Here is a 16,864-nt window from a genome sequence, read left to right as displayed (position 1 = left end):
GCAGGACACCTCTGGGGAACCTCATCCTCCCATCACCCAGCCTGCAGCTCCCCCACAGCACCGAGGCAGCCCAGAAGAAGCCGAGGTGAAGCACAGGAACCTTCCCAGAGGTGCCACACGTCACCGCCCTCCCTGCCCACCAAAGGGCCAGCAGGTAACACCCAGGGTTCTGGGCAAGTGCAGACACTGCTGCTGCACCTCTCCTGCTCCCACAGTGATGGCAAGAAGGGCTGCAGAGATCTGATGCTGCACCAGCCACCATCCAGGCTGGAGCTGTGAGAAAGATGCTGAAAACAAGGCACAGCACAGGGAGAAAGGAGGGAGGCGAGTGGAGAACTGCATGGAACGGAGACTCCAGGATGAAGTCTCATCAGAGAAGAAGCAGAATGACAGAAAGGACAAGTAGCATTGGCAACTTAATTCTTCATTCACCCACCGAGAAACAGAAATAGGATAATTTTTGGATGTATTTCATTTGGAAATGAGCCAAATTGGCAACTAGAATCAAAGTCTTCAAAAAGTCTATACAAAGATGTATCATACAAAATGTACAGGAAAATTCTCCAAAAAAACACAGACAGACAATACAACAAAAGGAGAGCAGAGACAGTTTGAAAGCACAGCTATCAGGTCCTGCTGCTGCTCCAGGGGGCAGGAGCGGCACCTGGACAACATGCTAGAACACAGAATACATTACACTATATACACAACCATACAAAGATCAGCCATCCCCTTTGGTCTAACCAGGAGCTCTCCAGCATGAAGTTGAGTCAGTTCAAACAATCTGCTCATGGAAGCGTTTGTTACATGCTGAGCAGGGAACAACGTCCAAGGGAATGAAATGGTCAACTCTAAACCAAAGCCAGCATACAGCCAGGTCACCAAGGCTACAGAGTTTAACAGTCAGTTCTTGCTAACAAGAAGTGCTCTGCAGGCAGGGGTCACTCCATCTCCGTGAAGCGAGCGAACATGGCTTTCCGCACCGCGTCTTTGTACGAATCCGCCGTGGAGACGCCGTAGGAGCTGCCCTTGGCTCCCAAGCCAGCTCCTCTCATTCGTACCTGGGCCTGCAAGGGAAGGGACACGCTTCAGCTCTGCAGTGAGGGGCCAAACCACCACGAAGGCACCACCAAAAATCCCATCAATCCACCCAGCTTCCCTGGGGATCTCTACAGCCATAAATACCACCATGGACACCAAGAGACTGCAGCACATCTAATACCCCATACCTCACGCTACTCTGGCCCCAGTCCAACTGTGCAGAACAGCTCCTAACAGCACAAGCAAGGCCAGGAAAGGCAACAACTGGAGGGAGGGCAGCCCCTCCTGGTGTACTGGGGCCAGAGTGCCTCAGGACTCAAATGCCAAAGGGAGGAAGGCACAGCCATGCCTCTGCTTCAGCATGCAATGGGACAAACATTAGCAGGGGCCAACATAAACAGAGGCAGCTTTGCAGTGGCTGGCAGTTTATTCCTTCAGAGCTCTTCAGCAGCAAGTGCTTCTGGTTAAACAAGAAAAAAACAAAGGCACCAAACCTCCTCAAGGAGACATCCCTCTTTACTTACCTCAATGGGTGCTGTGATGCCCTGACACTTCCTTCCCAAGCCTGAACCTTCCCTCCAGCCCATGGCCTGCAGCATCTTGTTCCCGATATTACTGTTGTCAAGGCCATCTTTGGTGGGCTGCTCATAATTGCTGCAGGAAGAAGAGAAGAGTTAACTAACAAGCCACCCTCACTGCTCATGGTGCACTGAGACAGTTGCTGAGAGCTCTCAGATACGTACACTGTGCCTGCATCGTAGACCTTCTTGCGCTTGGGCTCTGGCGGCTCCGGGATGCCGTACTTTTCCCGCCTCTCAGCTGCTCTGTCTCTGTATTTCATCTGCACAAAGCAATTACAGTTAGCATGGACTTCAAGACACTTTTGTTCAGCTTTGAGCTATGGGAGTCAGATAAATGGGAGTCAGAATGCTTTAGACTGCAGCCCACTAATACCAACACCACCAACAGCAGAGCCCAAGACCCAAGTCCCTGGAGCACCATCTGAACCAGCACTGGGGTAAGAAGAGACTTGTAGGTTTCTAGCCCCAGCCTGGCAGCCCTGAGCTAGAGGTGGAATGAGCCTTCCATGCTAAGCCAGATCTGTGGGACACAGGACACTTCTCTCCATCTAACAGGGCAGCTCTGAACCTTGACTGGAAAAGGGGTTGGCTTACAAGGATTATCTCCAGTGACGTGTGTCAGGATAAGGAGAGCTCAACAGATCACCTGCACAGGTTTTCCATTAGCTACTCATCTGCTCATCTCAACACTGACCTCTCTCTCACGCAGCTCCAAGGCTTCAAGTTCCTGCTCGGAAAGCTTTGATCTCCTGTAGATATCCATGTTTTGCTGAAACAAGAAGAGAGATTCACTTTAACAACATGAAATCCACAACAGTTCTTCTTAAATGAAGTAGCTGACTTTTGGGAGAGCAAAAATCCACCTGCTGATTTTTGCTTTAAGAAAAACACTTTTCCAAACAGCACCATGCCTCATGGTTTCTGGTTCACACACCTAATTATGACAACCCCAGTGTTTTCCTCACTACATAGCGTAACTACCTTGTGCAAGTCAGACAACTGCTGGTGACGAATCAGAGCATCTTTGTTTGGGAACTGCCTTCTACACAGCAGACAAGCCATCTTCTTCCAGTCAGTCAGCTTCTCCTCCTCATTCTCCATTCTTTCCAGCAAGTCCTCATCGTTATCGCTGTCACCACTGTAGGCAGCCACAAGGCCACGCTGAAAAGCAAAGACAGCATTAGGGGAGTGCAACAGTGCCACAGTTCAGAGAGCACAAAGAGGGAACAAAGGCTGCAGATGTGTATCACAGGAGGAACAGCATGCTCCCATTACTAAGGATGAAATCACAGAATGCCTCATGTTGGAGAGGACCACTGGAGGTCATCCAGTCCAACCCTCCTGCTTAAGCAGGGTCTGCCACTAGCACATACTGCTCAGGACTGTGTCCTGATGACCTCTGAGCATCTCTAGGAAAGGAGACTCCAGAGTCTCTCTAGGAAAACCTTCCAGTGCTAGCTCCTTTTCTCATGTTCCCCTGGGTCAGGGATTCCTAAGGGCTGGCCTTGGCAGTGAAGACTGATACAAACATGGTAAGTAGTTCAGCGTTCTCTGCCACCTTTGTTGCAGGGTCCCTCAAGCCACCCTCACTAGGTGTATTAAGTACTGGGCCCACACTTGTGAGTACTGCAACTCACAAGAAGTACATACCACACACCAACTGCAAGACAGTTCCCATTAGCCAAACAATACTTCTAAGTACAGCCTATGTAGAAACCTCAAAACCCCAACTGAGCCCAAGGCTAAGAAGAATCACAGCTGTCCTCAGTGTATCTCAGTCACCCAACCTACTGCACCTGGACCACATCGCTGCAATCATCAGCACCACTTTTTACAGGTAATGCCATGGAAATCCAGGTTTGAAAGCAAGTTTTGGCTAGAGCTCCTCACCTTTAGTGGATTTTCATCATCTCCATTTTTCAACACCTCTGGCAAGATCTGCTGTCGCTCAGACAGAGCTCCCTGGATGAGACAAGAATGCCATGAGCACAGAGCTCTCTGTCACAGGAACCCCAGCACACACCACTGCCAGCCCCTTCACCTTTTTCTCAAAGAGGGCAAAGCCTGCATCTGCAGCTGCTGATTCCTTCCGCTCCTCCTCCCTGGTACTCAGTGGCTGGAAGCTGTTCTTGAAGTTCTCTTTCTGCTTGTTCAAACTCTTTGCCCAGCGCTCCATGTCTTTAGCAATCTGAAATGCAGAGTGGTTTGCTCACACAGCTCCTCTCAAAGCTATCAATCTCTTATGACACCCGTTCAATCTCACATGCAGTTTCAGAACAAGTCAACCCACTACCTTTTATTTTTAAACCACAGAACACTGGATGCAGTGCAGGTGTTTCCCTGTATACAGCGTTCAAAGATAACACGGCTTGCTGCTTTTACTGTACAAACCCTTCTTATCAAGCTAATCCTCTATGTGATGGCTCAGTTATACTCCCACTGATCCTGGCAGCATTCCATAAGCACTCCTATGCAGAGCTTATTTCTGCACTGAAGCCTTGCCAACTCCACCTCTCCTCAGCCCCCCACAGTGCCTGCAAATTGAAGGCATGCACCTCACTGAATAACCTAGGATTTCCTTTCTCATGAGAAAGGAGAAATATCCCATTCCACAGAGAAGATTTCATCCCAGTAATGAACCCATTCTGTCTTTTACCTGTTGGGCTGTTTTACTTTTAGGTTTCTCTTTCTTCTCTTTCACTTCTTTGGTGGTGGTTGTGGTAGCTGTCTGTTGGTACGTGACACCTTCTGCTGCAGGCATGTAGGTCTCCTTTTCGCCATCCCAGTACAGGTACTGCTGGGTTAAGGCATTGTAGTAATACTGCCAGAGGAAAGGAGAAGCAGGCAGTTAAACACCTCACACAAGCTCAGTGTCCACGGGAGAACCCAAACAAGCTGATTCACACTACTGCACCACACGGGAAGGCGTTTTGTAGAGTCCAAACAAGTTTTGCAGACTCCACAGAGGAGTCGAAAGGCAGGAAGTGGCTGAAGCCTCTGTCCCCAAACACAGGTGGTTCTGCCCAACAGCACTATGGAGAATCTTTTGCTTCTCCCAAGAGACGACCCACCAGAGCCCAGAGCTGGGTGCACTTTGCTGGGCACTCCGCAACAAAATAGCTCAGTTATAGTGGCTGTGACAAGTGCTAATCCTATATGGGCCAAATGTGGAGGAAAATTAAGGAAAAGGAGAGAAAAATGCAGGGCTATACCAGAGGGAAATCAAGTCCCAGCCCTACACACACTGCTGAGAGTTATCTGCAACATTTGGTATGTTGTGCACTTCAAATGTCACTCGTATGATGAGAGATAGGAAACTAATGGACCTTAACAGTTAAGACATGTGGGAAGAACTTGCGTTTACCTGGGAATTAGGATCATAGTAGAGCCCTGTTATAGGATCATAATAATATCCTGAAGATTCATCATATTGGTAGGTGGAAGTATCAGGGACAGCTGTAAAAAAATTAAAGCGTGGGACATGGTCGTTCCAGACGAATTCAGACAGGTATCTTTCTACATTTCAGGTAAAATTCGGAGATTACAGCAGCCACAACGGCAGACACGTCTGTAAAGGGCTCATGCAGCCAACGCTCTCCAGGGGCAGCTTCACCATGACAGGGTGATGGAGCACATGGCCAAAGCTGAGCTTTATTGCTACAGTGACAGAAACCGGTCCCCAAGAGCAGCTCCCGAGCACTTACCGTACTTGGTTCCAGGCACTACGCCAGTCGGAGGAGCTGCCTGTGCCTGAGTGCTAGTGGTAGGTGGTGCTGATTGTGTCTGAAAAAAACCCAAACCACAACCCTCAATTAGAAAATCTGTCACCAAGAAAACAAGGACAGCGAGCCAAGGCGTGAGCAGCGCACCCTACGCGTACGACAGCTAACTCCTCCTCACCAGCATGCTTGGCACTCACCTTTAGCAAAGAACAAAACCATTCCAAAAAAATGGCAGGTGACTTATGACCACAAGCACTGTGACTAACCCACGGACACTCAGAAGCTTTGCTGTACCATCCACTTAAAAAATCAAAGGCTACAGCTAAGCCACATATGCCAGGCTTTGAAAGCAAGGACTCATCAGGGCTGTAATTACCGGAGAGTCAGGTGAGTTTGTCTGCTGATTATACAGCTGAGGACTCTGGGACACGACTGCAGCTGTTGTTGTAGTGACCGGAGCTCCTGCCAAAAGAGAGCAGCAATGTATAAGCCAACTAATTTGTAAAACTACTGCATCCTAGGGCTAAAATTACTTTGTTTATAGTTCCAGCTACTAATTCCAGCTCCAGCAGCCAAACAAGGAAATAAACGTTCTAAAGGAGATAGATACACAGTGGGTATCTTCTACCCAGAGAAGGAATAGTTTCCTTTTCAGGAGGAAATATTCTGCTCCCAAAGTCAGCAATTCCTGGCCTCTACAGCTCTTAGTGCTGAACATTTGCTAGAGCTGCTTACACTGCTAGCGTAAGTTCAAAGCCTTTGTCAACAGTCTGAAACTAAGGCTTCTCTCTCATCTTGCACGAGAGATTCCACTTCAACAAATCTGCTACAGCTCTCTAGTAATGCATCCTCATTCAGACATCCTGAGAGCAAAATGAGCCAAGTCTTCTGTGCAGCCAAACAACAAAACACTACTGCAAAATTATAATTTCAAACAACTGCTTCTAAGATGCTGGAAACACTACCTGATATGGTAGCTGTGTCTGTGTCCAACACTCCTCCTTGATTTTGGTAGTACTGCTGATAATCCTGGGAATACTGTAAAGGGAAATGAATGACAACACAAGGTGAGTAATCTGCATATCCAAATTATGACAACCTACTGCTTGAGCATAATCTCTACTACTAACCTGAGCATACTGTGAGTATCCCTCCTGTCCTGACTGGAGATAGCTGTAGTCAAGGGTGCTGCCCTCTCCAGTCTGTGGCTGAAATTCAAGAAGATAGTATTTGTCAGGGACAGGTTAAATAATTTGTCAGGGACTTTATTAAATAATTTCATGCACCTCACTGCCTAGGCTCCAAACTGATTGTGTGCGGACCAGATCTGTCATGGCTGAATCTGCCATCAAACTGAACCAAGCAGGTGGCCAGCAGGGCAATTACACGGTCTGCATTTCAATTTTCAAGAAAGCAGGACTATGAGTAGCAGTCTCCAAATCATACCTGGGTGGATGACCACTGGGCTGCAGCAATGGCTGTACTTGCCACAGAGAAGGCGCTGACTCTGTTACCGTCTGGGAGAAGCAGGTCTCTGCAATCACAAAAATCAGGCACTTGAGTAAGTTCTGCTTTTTACTGAAGTGTCTCCCTATGCAAGGAGGTGGAGTCTGCCCTCACACATGGATTTCTTGGCAGTTATGAAACATTCAGAATGTTTTATAACACAAGCCAAAACATTGTTTGGCAAGTAAAGGAACTTCAGGTTCATTGTTGTAGAGTTGGTAACAAGTCAGGTATCCAAGGAAACAAATGTGCTGTGCACACAAACAGTTACAGTGTTATCTTCAGAGGATGGAAGCAGGGTTGTGAGGAACACTGCTTTCACTCTCCGGGTACACAGTGAAGAGCATGATGCATGCAACACAAGTGACTTACGGGAAGTAAAACTTTGGAGTTAGAATAAGCTTAATAAAAGCGTGGGTGACAAGAAGAAACCATCCAATATAAAGGGAAGGGGTGGGTATGTGAATAAAAAAAAAAAAGCAAAAACCAAAATTGCAATTGACTGCTATCAAACTCACTTTCTAGCACTCTTTGCAAAGTCAACACCAATTGTTTTGCCATCAATTTTTAGCGGTGGCTGAAGACTTTGTAAAATTTGTAGCAGTTGAGAAGCATCCTACAAAAAAAAAAATACTCATTATTATGAAGGGCAGTTCACTGAGGGGGATCCATAAGTCCCCCAAACTCCACCTTTTCATGTAGAGCCACTGAAAAGAGCTAAAGATGTAAAAACACCTCCATCTCCTCACATTACACATGTGCAGAAGAGCACAGTGAAACCCGTTAGCCCATGTGAAAATACTGAGCCTTTCCCTGGGTCACATAGTATTAAATATGTTCCAGAAGCTTAGCTTCATCAAGACACAAACTACTCCAAATGGAACAGCAAAAACTGAGATTAGGCACCTGTTTTAATCCAACCCTTTCCTCTGATTAAAGCAGGTCCAAACAGATCACACTGCTGCTCGAGTTTCATGTACAGACTCAATGAATCATTCAGGTTGGAAAGGACCTTTAAAATCATTCAATCCAATGGTTAACCCAGCCAGCACTATGTCACATCCAGGAGGAGGCTTTTCTCATATCTCTGCAATTTCCTGTGTTTCAATTTATGGCTACTCCCTTTTGTCCTCTCCTTGAGAATGTTTCTGCTGTCCTTACACCCTCCCACTGGATGCTGCTAAGAAGAGCAACATCTGCCTCCTCCTCTCTTCTCCAGGTGGAAGAAGCCTAACTCTATGCACGTGTTCCCACACTGTATGCCCCACATCTTAGAATCTGTCAAAGTATGATCCCACAGCAGTACTTCTGCAATCAAAGCACAAAGCTAAGCTGCAATTCAGAACAGAACTCTGCTACCAAAATAGATTTTCAACCTGCTCCCAACGTCCCACCACCTTTCAAACTGCAGCTACATATTATCAGCTTTGACACACTGCATCCATCAACACTCCTTGAAGGGGGACAGTCCTAGAGACAGCTCAGGGCTCTAAATGCTGCAATGCAGAGAAGGAGGTTAAGCAGCTGATTCTCTCCAGAACACCAGTAAAGTCCTCACCATGGCAGAAGACAGCTGCACAAACGCAAAGCCTCTGTTCTGCTGAGTCTGCTTGTCTTTGATGAGACGAATATTATTGACTGCCAGAGAGGCATAGGGAGACAAGGCAGTCATGATGGATTCCACCACTGTGTGAGGAGCAATGTTTCGAAGAATGATGGCTGAGGAGAAAAAGGATGACATTAGCAGTGCACATCATAGCTCTGCAGTGTTTCAAGTCCTTCAGCAGGCAGGCTGAGGTACAGAAAGGATTTTTAGTACGTGTGTTTAGGTTTCACATTCTAGAGTAAGTCAAAGATCACTTACTATCACAGTAATAATCCACAGACTGAACGGCTTCTGCTGCTCCAGGTGGTACCTCCTGTTCTGAATCTTTGTATGAAGAGAAAATATTTCAGTCAGGACATGGTTCATTCACTTCAAGCTCAGCATTTCATAAGCCAGTCTAGAACCTACATGGAACTCTGGTTTCTACATAGGCCAGAGAGTTTCCCACAAGCTGGACATGAAAGAGATGATGGTAACGTACCAAACTTGTCCGCTCCACAGCGGAAGCATTTGAGCCTCCTCCTGAAGTTGTAAAGGCAGCACTGTGACAAACAACAGAAGCCCAGTAAGAACTTGGGTAATTTTAGTAATGCTGCATTTGCTGTACACTAACAAAACCCAGACAGTCACATAAAGTAACACAACAAAGCCCCACCCACCAGAATAATCCAGAACATCAAAAGCCACCCTTATCTGCATCACAGCTGCTTTCCAGAACATCCCAGCTACTTTCTGCCTAGTCATCCCACATTAGTTATTTTAACTGAGTAGTCTCTGGCTTACAATCCCAAGTGTAGTCACAACACAGTCACTAAAAGCAGTGTTAGAAGGGAACACATGCTGGGGAATAATTTAACTTTATGGGAGCAGGAGCAGGTCTGATTTAGGTGTCACTTTCTTTAAACCACTGAGCAAGCAGTGAGCTCCAGAGTAAGACAAACTCTCACAGAAACATGTGCTGTACCTTGTTGCAGAGCCAATCCTCAAATTTAGGCCTTGGGTTGCTGTAGTGCATTGCAATCTGCTTCCCTTGGATCACCAGCTTTTTCTGCAAAAAAAGTGGTTTCAATTATTCCTGTATCAAGACACACACGTCCATTTTCCCATGGCAGAGCACCCTTCGGAGGAATCAGTGCTCCTGAATTAAATGGACAACATATGGGGAGGATGTGGAGGACAACCACCGCCACCTACACCCTGCCCATCCAATCCTGCAGAGAGGAGGACGAGGGCAGTAAGAGAATGGGATGTGGAGCAAAGATAAACAGAATCAGGGAGTGTAGAAAAAGCTGCCAAACACTAAACGCTGACATGGAACCAGAAAGTGTCTCGAAGGAGACAGAGTCCTAATCTGCTGCATTCAGATTAACACATTTTTAGGAGTCTCTTTGCCCCCATTTCTATTCACTTCTGGTATAGCACTGTGAGACTTTTTAAACACGTCCTTAGGTGACTGCTTCACTTCATCCCCTACTCCAAACACCCCAGACCTTTTAACCACATTTGGATTTACTTTTCCAAGCACACTTCAGAAGTGTCCCCTTGAAAATACAGTAATTCCTCCCAAAGGGACCCTGCTTAGACTTCTTGAAGGCTGGATTACAAGTGCCATCAACTGAAACATAACTCAAGAGTGGTTTCATTTGACTACTGCATCAGTTCAATTGGAAGCCTGCACAAGAGGTTTGTGTTCTTCATTCAGGCAAGAGCTCTCCAAAATGAGTAACTAGATTGCACGTGAAGCTTCTCCAGGGGTAGGAAAAGTTCATAATGCTTTCAGCATGTCCTCTCACTCTGACTTCAGAGGAGTTAGGAATTTACAGCTATTAAGAAGCCTTGACTCTCAGCCTCACGCTTTGCCAAGCGTGGGTATGCAGAAGGACCTTTCAAAATATGGCTCTCAACATATTTTGGTCAAACAGGTGGAAGCACATGTGAGGAAGTGCATATTAGAGGCCACACCCCAGACACTGCAACGGCAGAACCATTTTTATAGCAGGTTGGCTTTCTGCAGAGTATCAGTGTCAGGACCAGTGGCTTTTCTGATAACAGGGTCTGACACAGATCTAGCACGTAGCATGAATAAGGCTCTCACATTCTGCACGACTGAACAGGGCAAAGCCATTGCTCCTACCGGCAGGAGGGAGGGTTGGAGGGCCCAGCACTCACTGGATGTGCACACATAGAAACAAGGCTGCTGGCATAGTTGCAATACATCGTTCTGTCATCTAACAGGCAGCAACCCGGCTGCTGGGGACAGGCTATGTTTTCCCTACTACTAAGGTGGTTGCTTACTGGAGTGAATTTGAGTATATTTCAATAAATTATGCATCAGTATAGCTTTGTATATATTAAAAAAATTAATTTCTGAAAATATGCTCAGCATTAATTTCTTGGTATTGGTCTCTCCCCAATAGCCACCTGCCCTACTGAGCAGCACATCAGGAAACAGAATTTGAAAGCTGCTCTCTGGCTGGGGATGTCATCCATAGTGTGGGACATATGAACCACTATGCCAGCACAAGGCATATGACAACTTCCATCTGCTGGAACTGCCATGAATCCCATGATGGTGCCGTTTCTTTATTATAACATCAACAGAGCAGAAAACCAGTCATAATGTTGTCATAGGACCGCTGCATCAAATATTCAGGTGCAGGAAAAAAAATCTGTGATTTGACACTTTGCTCACTTTGAGAGTATTTTTAAGTTCTGTTGTTAAAATAGGTTATGAATCTCAAAGTAGCGAAAGCAAGTGAAACTGTTTGCAGGGCTACAGGAAAATCTCACAGGAAAACAAACCAGAGGATTCTTACTGCATTTTGGCTCCTTATCAAGTCATAGTAACAAAAAAGCCAAAATACAGTGTCTAACAGATGTGAGATCTCACTGTCTGCCTAATTTAGTTGAAATGAATATGCTTTTTTCTCTATAAGAGCCAGTTCCCCCTCTTTAACTGGGGTAGCAGATTATTGCCAAGAACTGACACTTCTCTTTCAGGGTTAATACCAATGCAACACAGAGATGTGGTGCTTTCTCTGACAACAGAGAAGGAAACATCAAGTGGAAATAAGCTAGGATTTTTTAACGAATACTAGCCAAATCTTCATAAGCCAATTAAATGGAAACCAAGTCATTTAAAACAATGGCACCTTTTACCAAAGTAGAACTTTTTCTCTTAATTTTATCTTCTATGTTACAAATTTTAATATATACAAAGCTTTTATTCTTTAAATCACTGTTATGGAACAAACCACTCCTTCCACCTCTATTTTTTCCTTTTTTTTTTTTTTTTCTCATTAAACTGTACAGACTTGTTCCATTTTCAGGAATATCTAGACTTGGTGAGTGAAGCAACCTGATTGGCTTCCATCCAGCTGGTAGCATCTTGAAAGTGATAAAACTCCACGAAGGCGAAACCACGGCTTACACCTAGAGACAGCATTCAGATATAGACGGGATACTTGTGTTAGTCAGTTCCTTTAAAACAGGTGAATCTCTCTCCAACTGCTTCATTACTTCATGACAAAGCAGCTTTACAAATGCGACGTCAGTCAACTGCTGGGATCTGCTTGTTATTTTGCCATGGCAAGGAACCAAGCTGCCTTAACTGGCTACATTTCACTCCATCTGAATCCATCTTTAAGGGTAACCATGCAACACACTACATACTATTAAATGGGTTTACACTATTATTACTTACCAATACCTGTTAACAAAACCCCCTGTAGACAGACTTCTTTTAACATGTTGAACAGCTATCTAAGTCTTCCAAAAAGCCACATTCCTTAGCCATGGCAAACCTTTTTTTTTTTTAATTGCATGTGCTTGCAGTTTGGGGACAATTCTGGATACTCTTTTGGGCTGGGGAAGAGGAAGGTGATGTCAAAAACTGGATTAAGAGCTCTCACCTGTCTTTCTCTTCATCAGCCTCACGTCTGCAGGCTGAGGACCTTCAAAGGACTCAATAAGCTCACGAATCTGCAGAAGATTTTGATCCAACAGTTAAAATTTTCATAGCTTGGCAGAAAGAAGTCACAGAAACCACCTACCTTGCAGTACCATGAAAGAGATACACAAAACAATGTTTTTAACAGTATCTCAAAGACAAAGAAGACATTTACTGAGAACCCAACAGGGGCTGATGAGCATCCAAGTCCGTAACTGTAATTCTCACTCAGGACATTGAATCATCCAGAAACTGAACCCTTATGATTGTGTGTTCTCAGCCACAGAACAGATTATTGGTCAGTGTTCTCATTTGGTCAGATTATTGGTCAGTGCTCTCATTTGGTTGGATTATTGGTCAGTGCTCTCATTTGGTCGGATTATTGGTCAGTGTTCTCAGTATTTGGTCATAGATCTGTGCACGATCACAAGATTTTAAAAAGAACAGTACTGGTATCCCTTTGCTCCTAGCAATGAAAAACAAGAAGCCTGCACTGCAAGGCTCCATGATCAATGTATTCCTAAGCCTCATGCTAAAGATCTCATCAGTTTTTCAAGATAAAGCAGATTTGTAAAGAACGTGTCATCCCATAAAAAGCTAAAGAAATGTCAGTTCTTCTGGTGTAACAAAGCTGCTGTGGCACAGGCAGCCTCAGCCAGTGTGCAGAGGCATGGAGGAAAAACAAACACTAACAAATTCTTTAATTCTAGAGCAGAAGACACAAGGTTTTTCAGCAGCTTTCACAGAATTCAAAGTACATTACATGCAACAGGGCTGCTCATCAGAACAAAAACTTATCTAAAGCTGCCCATTTATATGCTGACTGGAAATAATACCAACATGCAAGTGAATTTTTCTTATGAAAAATGTAGAAAAAAAAGAGAATTGTGTACACAACCAGAAGTAGTGTTAATGTAAGAATTCAACTCCACGTTGCAAGATGCATTGTCTACACTCTGAGTCCAGAACTAACCATTCCTATAAATTATGCTACGGTTATTGCACAACTGTAGAACTGCACCATTATCTCAAACAAGAACTGTTCTAAAGTGTTCTGTGTAATGTCCGACTGGACTGTCTCATTTGTATGCAGCAACCTACACTTGATTTCAAACACTCACGAAAATGTTAGAGCACTATATGGTGATTAGGAACCCTCAAAATCAAGAGGGTAACAAGCAATCAACGAAAAAGCAAAGGAAAAAATCTGCATTGTAGAAATGGTGCAAATGTATTCCCTGTGTTAGCAATTAAGGCGTATACACATCGAAGGGAGAGGCGGAGTCTTGACTGGAAACAAACTGGGCTCAGCTTTTACCCCTCAAATAGCGCTTATATGTTGGTAACCAAAATAACCCAGTAAGAAGAGAAACCCTAAAAAGTTACCATAGATAAGAAACCTTAAAGCTTTAACATCTTTCAAATAAATACGTCAGACAAGCAAGCACCAAGCTCTTTAGTACTTGCTCCCTCAGCTCGGCAGCAGCCATTTTGACTCCCACAGCTGTGCCCACACAAAGCAGCTTTGTGCGGGGCTGTGCTCGGCTGAGGAGCTCGGTGACTGTGTGTGACCCCATCGGTCACAAGTTCTGGCCTCGATAAAGAGCAGAAAAACTGGTGATTGCCACCTCTTTGTCTCTGTCCCCCTCCCCCCTCCCTGCAGTGGAGCGAAGCAGCAGAAAAAATCTGCCTCTTCCCTCCCACACAGAAAAGCGGCAAGGAGCAGATAGTTTAAAATCCACTCTTAGAAAAAACATCCGTGAAAAAACGAATATTCACAGTTCGTTCCGTCTGAAAGGGACTGTTTAAAGTTGAACTGACCTCTATTACTTAACACTGGGAGTTTAAATGCTTTCAGAACTCAAAATGGCAGCGCGACAGCGCTAGAGAGCGGCCACCATGATGCAGCGCTCAACAAAATGGCAGCAGCCGCTCCGGCACGGCCCTGCCCGGGGGCAAGGCAGGCACGGCCCTGCCCGGCTACTCACATCGCTCTCCGTGACCGTGATGGGGAGCCCACGCAACATGATGGTCTTGCTTTCTTTCTCATCGTTAATATCGTTCCGGTAGTCGTGCTCGCCGTAGTCGCCATCGGAATGGTACCCGTCCTCCGACTTGTCGCTGTTCCTGCGCTCCCGCTCCCTCTGGAAGCCAGCGGCCAGGGTTAGGCACCGCGATTCCCCGCGGTGTCCCCACAGTGCCACACGAACGGACGGCGATACCGACACCGCCCGCCGGCCCGGGGCTGCTCCGCACGGCCCCAGGCAGCGCTCCGGGCTCCACCCCGCTCCCGGCGCCCTCCGTCCCGCAGTACCGGCCCCCGGCCCCACTCACCTCGGGGCTATCGTAATCGCGGCTGTCGTAGTCTCTATCATAGTCTCGGCTATCGCGACTGTCGTAGTCTCGGCAATCCCGACTATCGTAGTCCCGGCAATCGTAGTCTCGGCTGTCCCGGCTGTCGTAGTCGCGGCAATCTCGGCTATCGTAGTCTCGGCAATCGCGGCTGTCGCGACTATCGTAGTCTCGGCAGACCCGGCTGTCTCGGCTGTCGTAGTCCCGACTGTCGTAGTCGCGGCAGTCTCGGCTATCGCGGCTGTCGTAGTCTCGGTTGTCGTAGTCTCTGCTATCGTAGTCGCGATAGTCATCATAGCGGTCACCGCGGCGCTCCTCGCTGGACCTCTTGTAGTCATCCCTCCGCCGGCTGCGGGACTCCCGCTCGTCGCGGTCCTCCCTCTCCACGATGGACCCGTAGCGGCCGCTCCGCTCCGTCCGGCTCACCCTGCGGGGCACAGCGGGCCGAGCTCAGAGCGTGAAGCGCCCGCCGCGACCCCCACCACCCGTCCTCCCGCCTCCTCCCGTCTCCCCTCGCCCTCCCGCCGCCACTCACCGCTTGTCCGAGCCCATGCTGCCGCCCAGGATCCGCAGGCACCAGGCACAGCACGATCCGGCACCACACGCCAAGCACACCCGCACAGTCCCTCTCGCTACCTCGCCACAAAATGGCGCCTAAGGGACCGCCCGTCTTGTACCCAGCAGCCACCTCGCGCCCCGACTGGAAGCTTCCAATCGGGGCGCAGGCGCAGCGGGCGCGCGGCACGCCGGGAAATGTAGTTAGGGAGAGGCGCTGACGCCATTAAGGGCCCTGCGGTGCGGCCTCCCCCCCCATCATGGGAGCGGGATGCTTTGAGCCCCGTCCAGCCTGACTCTGGACACTGCCAGGAATAGGGCAGCGCAACTGCTCTGTGAAACAGCTCCCCGTGCCTCGCCGCAGTGCATTTCTTCCTCATGAACCATCCAAAACTGCTGTCAGTTGAAAGCAGTTATCCCTTGTGCTGTTACCGTATGCCCCATCCAAAGCCCCTCTCCAGCCGACTTGGAGCCCCTTTGCGGACTGGAAGGGGGTCTTAAGTTCCTCCTGGAGTCCTCTCTTCTCCACAGTGAAGAACCTCAGCTCCTCCCCCTGTCAATAGCTAAATAGTTGTCATGGCCTATGGTCCCTTTGGGGGGCACCTGCCTCAGTTAAAAGTGAATAATTTCTGTCCCCAAGGGAGGACATGGGGCTGTATCCCCACCTGCACTGCCTGGGCTCACATGGCCAAGCCCAGGACCTGCAAAGCCAACCAGACTTTGGCCCCAGCAATGTTGTCCTCTCCATATTCCCAGCACCAAGGTCCCCTCTACCCCCTTCCCATGGCACCAGCACAGTCCCTGCTCCTGCACAGCTCTCCTGCCTGGACCTGGACCCTTCAGAGCATGGCAGGAGAAGGCAGAGGCTGCTGAGAGCCCATCAAACCACATTCAAATGCAGTCAGGTCCTCCTCACTGCCTGACCCTCAGTCCTGAGAGTTTTCTTGGGACCCAACAAAATATATTTTTAAATGATACAAAAAATTGTGCCATCTTTATTTTTTTCAAGACCATTTTGTTAGTCTAAGAGCACGGCGGAGTGGGGCTGGCCGGAGAGCAGGGTGGGGTAAGGGTCACACCTCATCCAGGGACTGCTTGGCAGTGCAGGCAGTACAGGCAGACAGGAAGTGCAGACAGACAGACAGGCAGTGCAGGCAGTGCAGTAACAGGCAGTACAGACAAACAGCCAGCCAGACAGGCAGTGCAGACAGACAGTACAGGCAGTACAGACAGGCAGTATAGACAGTGCAGGCACTGCAGACAGACAGGCAGTACAGACAGACAGTATAGGCAGTGCAAGCAGACAGGCAGTGCAGACAGACACACAGAGAGTACAGGCAGTGCAGGCAGTGCAGTAACAGGCAGTACAGACAAACAGCCAGCCAGACAGGCAGTGCAGACAGACAGTACAGGCAGTACAGACAGGCAGTATAGACAGTGCAGGCACTGCAGACAGACAGGCAGTACAGACAGACAGTATAGGCAGTGCAAGCAGACAGGCAGTGCAGACAGACACACAGAGAGTACAGGCAGTGCAGGCACTGCAGGCAGG

At 47.5% G+C, this 16,864-nt stretch overlaps 1 protein-coding gene across 1 annotated transcript; it reads right to left on the bottom strand.

The window, feature by feature from the left end:
* Nucleotides 1–454: 454 nt before the first annotated feature.
* RBM5 (RNA binding motif protein 5) lies at nucleotides 455–15,426 on the bottom strand. Its single transcript, XM_058813238.1, has 24 exons — nucleotides 15,293–15,426; nucleotides 14,740–15,184; nucleotides 14,394–14,549; nucleotides 12,368–12,437; nucleotides 11,815–11,888; nucleotides 9,421–9,504; nucleotides 8,938–8,998; nucleotides 8,715–8,780; nucleotides 8,409–8,569; nucleotides 7,369–7,466; nucleotides 6,791–6,878; nucleotides 6,475–6,552; nucleotides 6,310–6,382; nucleotides 5,721–5,806; nucleotides 5,327–5,405; nucleotides 4,987–5,078; nucleotides 4,279–4,443; nucleotides 3,664–3,810; nucleotides 3,513–3,584; nucleotides 2,604–2,783; nucleotides 2,317–2,391; nucleotides 1,785–1,882; nucleotides 1,566–1,695; nucleotides 455–1,067 (listed from the first exon to the last, which is right to left on the bottom strand). The coding sequence occupies exons 1-24, from the start codon at nucleotides 15,307–15,309 to the stop codon at nucleotides 942–944; spliced, it is 2,721 nt and encodes a 906-aa protein (XP_058669221.1). The 5' UTR covers nucleotides 15,310–15,426; the 3' UTR covers nucleotides 455–941.
* Between the last annotated feature and the right edge of the window lie 1,438 nt (nucleotides 15,427–16,864).

This window comes from Ammospiza caudacuta, chromosome 12, assembly GCF_027887145.1.
Source record: "Ammospiza caudacuta isolate bAmmCau1 chromosome 12, bAmmCau1.pri, whole genome shotgun sequence".
Taxonomy (NCBI): domain Eukaryota; kingdom Metazoa; phylum Chordata; class Aves; order Passeriformes; family Passerellidae; genus Ammospiza; species Ammospiza caudacuta.
The sequence above is the reverse complement of the archived record's forward strand: the minus strand, read 5'-3'. Positions and strand labels throughout refer to the sequence as shown.